The 6,655-nt window shown below is 42.2% G+C and overlaps 1 protein-coding gene across 2 annotated transcripts in view; it reads left to right on the top strand.

The window, feature by feature from the left end:
* Window positions 1-1,000: 1,000 nt before the first annotated feature.
* The window catches only part of LOC114455923 (uncharacterized), a 49,584-nt gene continuing 43,929 nt past the window's right edge, over window positions 1,001-6,655 (top strand). For both annotated transcript variants that reach the window (XM_028437243.1, XM_028437242.1), the window contains exons 1-22: window positions 1,001-1,171; window positions 1,481-1,689; window positions 1,793-1,887; window positions 2,018-2,043; window positions 2,314-2,335; window positions 2,426-2,453; window positions 2,556-2,640; window positions 2,757-2,903; window positions 2,995-3,206; window positions 3,310-3,413; window positions 3,499-3,617; window positions 3,724-3,882; window positions 4,061-4,260; window positions 4,361-4,473; window positions 4,659-4,765; window positions 4,907-5,083; window positions 5,393-5,601; window positions 5,705-5,799; window positions 5,930-5,955; window positions 6,226-6,247; window positions 6,338-6,365; window positions 6,468-6,552. In XM_028437243.1, coding sequence (XP_028293044.1) covers window positions 1,619-1,689; window positions 1,793-1,887; window positions 2,018-2,043; window positions 2,314-2,335; window positions 2,426-2,453; window positions 2,556-2,640; window positions 2,757-2,903; window positions 2,995-3,206; window positions 3,310-3,413; window positions 3,499-3,617; window positions 3,724-3,882; window positions 4,061-4,260; window positions 4,361-4,473; window positions 4,659-4,765; window positions 4,907-5,083; window positions 5,393-5,601; window positions 5,705-5,799; window positions 5,930-5,955; window positions 6,226-6,247; window positions 6,338-6,365; window positions 6,468-6,552 — 2,130 coding nt within the window. In that variant the 5' untranslated portion in view covers window positions 1,001-1,171; window positions 1,481-1,618. The remainder of the gene's footprint in view (window positions 1,172-1,480; window positions 1,690-1,792; window positions 1,888-2,017; window positions 2,044-2,313; window positions 2,336-2,425; window positions 2,454-2,555; window positions 2,641-2,756; window positions 2,904-2,994; window positions 3,207-3,309; window positions 3,414-3,498; window positions 3,618-3,723; window positions 3,883-4,060; window positions 4,261-4,360; window positions 4,474-4,658; window positions 4,766-4,906; window positions 5,084-5,392; window positions 5,602-5,704; window positions 5,800-5,929; window positions 5,956-6,225; window positions 6,248-6,337; window positions 6,366-6,467; window positions 6,553-6,655) is intronic.

The raw sequence follows: 6,655 nt of genomic DNA, 5'->3' as shown, positions 1-6,655 counted from the left end.
GTTGGGGGGGGATAACAATTTGCAGTCAAAGTCCAGAAGGTCCCACGCATGTATCGAGCACCAAAGGAGTCGTCGGCACCCATATTTAACTATTTTGGTCATTGAAACTACTGAAGTAAATTGATCAAAGTTTTTGACGCATTAATACTTGTGTTTTACAGAATTCCAATATTTCACTTGCTGTGAGAGATGAAGTGATGGACAGCACCTTTGAGATCATCGGCAACCTTGTGCAAGATTTCAGTTTTGATGACTTGCATCTTTGGTTCAATGTGAAACTGTCTCCTATCCTTGCAAGTTTCACTCAAGAGATGCTGATAAATGTGACCTATAACATGAGTTGCAATCGCTTCCGTGTTGTGTGAGTAGACCATTTAGGCACAAGAATATCCTCTACAAACGCAGAGTGTACCATTGGGAAAGATGAGTAAAAAACTTTTTTATGATCCAATGTTTTGCAGTGTGAGTGGGTTGGCCAAGTCGAAAGCAACATGATGGAATCAAGGAAAGAAGAAATTGCAGAGGGTTTCTTTAATTACTTGACAAGAAAGGCCAGTGCCATCCAACAACCAGGTACTGTATGGCTAATGAAAAAACTGTCTGTCGCTTTAAAGTCGTGGGACACTTCCTAGTTTGGGGCAAAAAAAGTAATATATGCAGTATATACATGTGATGTTGATCGTGCAGTAAGAACCTGAGTGTGCCAGCAACATTATGCCATAACAAACACAGAGATTTCTGCTTCAGGTTGCAGGCTCGAAGATGAGAGTGATGCTGAATGGCTTGAAGCAAACTTGGGACCCTTTTCCAAGAACCTAGACTACGCAAAGCTCCAGATGTTCAACGTCTCCTTGTGAGTCACACGTCTCACTGTCATTCATCTTTAGAATGGCTAATCAAACATTGGAAACATTGCAAAACAATATGCAGAGGTGACTTAGGCTCTTTAAACATCCAAATTCTCAAAGATAGTCCTTTATCTCACCATTTTTAGGTGGCCCTTTCAAACCAGCTCACTCCAGAGCAGAACGCTGCGCTGATTCTGGATCCAAACGAGAGCACCTCACTCAACGAGGACAGCGTGAAAGCGGTTTTTGGAACCATCACAAACTCCTCTAACAACCAAGCACTTACTCACTTCTTCGAGGCCTTAGTAGTCATCAGCAAACAGGTGAATGTCCAACAGTGCCACACTTTTCTCCAACTATGTACAACTGGCAGCCTCCGATGATCTTGTTCAACATGCACACGGTTTTGCTGAAAAACAAAGGGAAAGCTCGTACCATAAATGACTCCTTTCCCTATGGATGTATCAGCTGAGTTCCTACTCAGGGTGCCAGATCCAAACTCTCCACACTTGATATTGAAAATGGACTCGCTCGATGCTTGATTTGCTTTTTCTTTGAAATAGGAGTGGTTGAATTCTCCAAATGTGTTGTCACATCAGGCTTTGTGTTTTTGCTTTTTTCTTAATCATCAGGAAAACACAACCTTTGTCACAAACTCAGCTGTGCGAGACACTATCCTGAATGAGACCCTGACAGTCCTGGCACCTGAGCTTGAAGACTTTGAGCCGGAAGACTTTCGGATATGGTTCCAGGTGTATTTGATTCCCGTCATGGCCAGTTTACATCCCGCCAACTTGCTTGTGATCCCAATGAACATCAGTTGTGAATCATTTGCAATTATGTAAGTGAAAAATTTGAGAGCCTCCAAGCTTGAAATTTCAGCTTTACATGATGTTTGCATTTGGCTCTTAACTTATGATAACCACCTCTTTGTCTTGCTGTAGACTGACTGGTATCAGAGAAAGTCTGTTCATGCTGCCATTGCACCAGAGAGGCAACGTGAGAGCAAGCATGATGCATCTTCAGCAACTGTTTCCACGTAAGTGTCAGGAATTGAGCCGGCTGGTGACCCTTTTTCTGGTCATCAAAATTCCACCACTGAGACTGACATTGGTCTGATGCTGTTTGTTCATGCGTCCGATTTTATTTTTTATTTTTTTGTTTTTCAGGCTGTTCCGTCCAAGAATCCTTCATGGTACGTTCATTTCTGTGCTTGATTTAAAGGCAATTGCTCCATTCTTGTGTGTTTAAGTGAACAGTGTGCTCCTTTAAAGGTTAATGCGGCATACTGTACATATATGGAAGTCTTGCTCAGATTGTGTATTTATTGGGGGAAAAGAAAGTGCTTAAATGATCGTAGAACCGATACTGTCCATTGGTTCAGGACAACACTACTTTTGTCAGGTTATTTCAGTTTCCACAAATGTTGCCGTCCAACTAACCATTATGTGTACTTTCTCTCCAGTGCAAAACCACTCCAGTTGAAGGTAAGTTTGTCAAATTGTATGGTTCATTGTTGATGGACAAATAAAAATGTAAAAAAGTTGTAAGCTAAAACACAAACATTGTCTTTACAGAAGACCTCATCTGCACTGGACTCAATAGGTCGGTGGTTTCTACCTGGTTATGACTTATGTTCCTTTCCGTCTAGTCCTGATAGGCAGTGTAAAAGAGTTAACGGTGAATTTATGTTCTTGTTTCCCAAAGATCTCAACTTGAACAAACCATGTCTGCTGTCAATTACTCTGAGGCTGTTTGCAATTTCACTGTGCTCCAACACGCTTGCTCATCGGTAAGAGTGTTTTGATGAAGGCTGTGAACATCCCCTGTCACCTGTTGTGTCTGTTATGGTCATTGCAATCTTCTGTGGTCCAATGACTTTGCTTTGTACTGTGTCATTTATACAAGGCTACCCAGCTAAATGCTAGCAACTTGGCCCAACTTTTAAAATGCTCTCTGGATAGACCAAATACTGATGCGGTTGAGGTGTGGAAGCTTCTATTCCAAAAAACTGCTCCAGTCCTCCATCCAGCCCTCACAGCTTTTGCAGCAATGGTATCTTTGAAAGCACAAAAACGCACAATTGTGTTGTTAATTAAGAATGCTGTTCACTATGTCACTTATGTTGTTTTCCAATCCTTTCTAGGCCCCTAATAACAGCAGCCCAGCACTGTCAAGGGTTCTCGAGGCACTTGGAGAGGTGATATTTGACAATGTGAGCCAGGCACAACTTCAGGATGAAATGTTTGTGCGAGGCTTGGCGGAGACAAAACTTTACCCGGTCCTGGCCTCTCCCACCCTTAACTTTCTATCCTGCCTCAGCACCTACAACTTCAGCTGCACGCCATATCAAAGAATGTAAGCAAACACAAGCTGATACGTTGTACTGTCATCAATTTCTGAGAAAAACAAGCCCTGTTTGAAGCCTTTGAGATGGTAATTGCCTTCACTTCAATGTTAGGGTCCAAGCGTTGGACAGACAACGTGTAAACCTGGATGAAGAAACACAGGAAGCAGTCTACACTCACTTCATCCGACCCTTCCTATCAAGAAATGACTCATCAGGTAAAGTCAGCAACTCAGGCTGAATTTTTCGACACCATCTTATGTAACACCCGAGTCAAAATGTTGGTGCTGTTCTCTCTTGCAGATCCAGGCTGTGTCCTATCTCAAATTAACAGCAAAGTGTGGTTAGAGGTCAACCTTGGCAACTTCTCAGGCTTTGCAACAGTGCAAGAATTACTCACCCTAAATTCCAACATCTCCATTGTACGTTGCGACCGCAGTCACAGACTTATTTTCCCACATTCCATTCCTTTACTCACATCTGCACGAGTAACACTCCTGAAATGTAATTGTGTTTGTTGTTTTGTAGACCGACGTACTGGAAGACCTCTCTGTAGCTCAAGGGGCAGATGTGATTCTAATGACAAATGACACTGGCTTGGTGGAGACCATCTTTGAGAAAATTAAGGAAGGGCAACCTCTGGAAAATCTGGATGGCTTTTTGAAACAGCTGGGAGGAAATGAAACGGTAGGCTTAGCTTTATGTTGGGGGGGGGATAACAATTTGCAGTCAAAGTCCAGAAGGTCCCACGCATGTATCGAGCACCAAAGGAGTCGTCGGCACCCATATTTAACTATTTTGGTCATTGAAACTACTGAAGTAAATTGATCAAAGTTTTTGACGCATTAATACTTGTGTTTTACAGAATTCCAATATTTCACTTGCTGTGAGAGATGAAGTGATGGACAGCACCTTTGAGATCATCGGCAACCTTGTGCAAGATTTCAGTTTTGATGACTTGCATCTTTGGTTCAATGTGAAACTGTCTCCTATCCTTGCAAGTTTCACTCAAGAGATGCTGATAAATGTGACCTATAACATGAGTTGCAATCGCTTCCGTGTTGTGTGAGTAGACCATTTAGGCACAAGAATATCCTCTACAAACGCAGAGTGTACCATTGGGAAAGATGAGTAAAAAACTTTTTTATGATCCAATGTTTTGCAGTGTGAGTGGGTTGGCCAAAGTCGAAAGCAACATGATGGAATCAAGGAAAGAAGAAATTGCAGAGGGTTTCTTTAATTACTTGACAAGAAAGGCCAGTGCCATCCAACAACCAGGTACTGTATGGCTAATGAAAAAACTGTCTGTCGCTTTAAAGTCGTGGGACACTTCCTAGTTTGGGGCAAAAAAAGTAATATATGCAGTATATACATGTGATGGAAGTGTGATGTTGATCGTGCAGTAAGAACCTGAGTGTGCCAGCAACATTATGCCATAACAAACACAGAGATTTCTGCTTCAGGTTGCAGGCTCGAAGATGAGAGTGATGCTGAATGGCTTGAAGCAAACTTGGGACCCTTTTCCAAGAACCTAGACTACGCAAAGCTCCAGATGTTCAACGTCTCCCTTGTGAGTCACACGTCTCACTGTCATTCATCTTTAGAATGGCTAATCAAACATTGGAAACATTGCAAAACAATATGCAGAGGTGACTTAGGCTCTTTAAACATCCAAATTCTCAAAGATAGTCCTTTATCTCACCATTTTTAGGTGGCCCTTTCAAACCAGCTCACTCCAGAGCAGAACGCTGCGCTGATTCTGGATCCAAACGAGAGCACCTCACTCAACGAGGACAGCGTGAAAGCGGTTTTTGGAACCATCACAAACTCCTCTAACAACCAAGCACTTACTCACTTCTTCGAGGCCTTAGTAGTCATCAGCAAACAGGTGAATGTCCAACAGTGCCACACTTTTCTCCAACTATGTACAACTGGCAGCCTCCGATGATCTTGTTCAACATGCACACGGTTTTGCTGAAAAACAAAGGGAAAGCTCGTACCATAAATGACTCCTTTCCCTATGGATGTATCAGCTGAGTTCCTACTCAGGGTGCCAGATCCAAACTCTCCACACTTGATATTGAAAATGGACTCGCTCGATGCTTGATTTGCTTTTTCTTTGAAATAGGAGTGGTTGAATTCTCCAAATGTGTTGTCACATCAGGCTTTGTGTTTTTGCTTTTTTCTTAATCATCAGGAAAACACAACCTTTGTCACAAACTCAGCTGTGCGAGACACTATCCTGAATGAGACCCTGACAGTCCTGGCACCTGAGCTTGAAGACTTTGAGCCGGAAGACTTTCGGATATGGTTCCAGGTGTATTTGATTCCCGTCATGGCCAGTTTACATCCCGCCAACTTGCTTGTGATCCCAATGAACATCAGTTGTGAATCATTTGCAATTATGTAAGTGAAAAATTTGAGAGCCTCCAAGCTTGAAATTTCAGCTTTACATGATGTTTGCATTTGGCTCTTAACTTATGATAACCACCTCTTTGTCTTGCTGTAGACTGACTGGTATCAGAGAAAGTCTGTTCATGCTGCCATTGCACCAGAGAGGCAACGTGAGAGCAAGCATGATGCATCTTCAGCAACTGTTTCCACGTAAGTGTCAGGAATTGAGCCGGCTGGTGACCCTTTTTCTGGTCATCAAAATTCCACCACTGAGACTGACATTGGTCTGATGCTGTTTGTTCATGCGTCCGATTTTATTTTTTATTTTTTTGTTTTTCAGGCTGTTCCGTCCAAGAATCCTTCATGGTACGTTCATTTCTGTGCTTGATTTAAAGGCAATTGCTCCATTCTTGTGTGTTTAAGTGAACAGTGTGCTCCTTTAAAGGATAATGCGGCATACTGTACATATATGGAAGTCTTGCTCAGATTGTGTATTTATTGGGGGAAAAGAAAGTGCTTAAATGATCGTAGAACCGATACTGTCCATTGGTTCAGGACAACACTACTTTTGTCAGGTTATTTCAGTTTCCACAAATGTTGCCGTCCAACTAACCATTATGTGTACTTTCTCTCCAGTGCAAAACCACTCCAGTTGAAGGTAAGTTTGTCAAATTGTATGGTTCATTGTTGATGGACAAATAAAAATGTAAAAAAGTTGTAAGCTAAAACACAAACATTGTCTTTACAGAAGACCTCATCTGCACTGGACTCAATAGGTCGGTGGTTTCTACCTGGTTATGACTTATGTTCCTTTCCGTCTAGTCCTGATAGGCAGTGTAAAAGAGTTAACGGTGAATTTATGTTCTTGTTTCCCAAAGATCTCAACTTGAACAAACCATGTCTGCTGTCAATTACTCTGAGGCTGTTTGCAATTTCACTGTGCTCCAACACGCTTGCTCATCGGTAAGAGTGTTTTGATGAAGGCTGTGAACATCCCCTGTCACCTGTTGTGTCTGTTATGGTCATTGCAATCTTCTGTGGTCCAATGACTTTGCTTTGTACTGTG

Source organism: Gouania willdenowi, chromosome 22 (assembly GCF_900634775.1).
Source record: "Gouania willdenowi chromosome 22, fGouWil2.1, whole genome shotgun sequence".
NCBI lineage: Eukaryota > Metazoa > Chordata > Actinopteri > Blenniiformes > Gobiesocidae > Gouania > Gouania willdenowi.
Note: the sequence above shows the minus strand (reverse complement) of the source record. Positions and strands in the feature narration are given on the sequence as shown.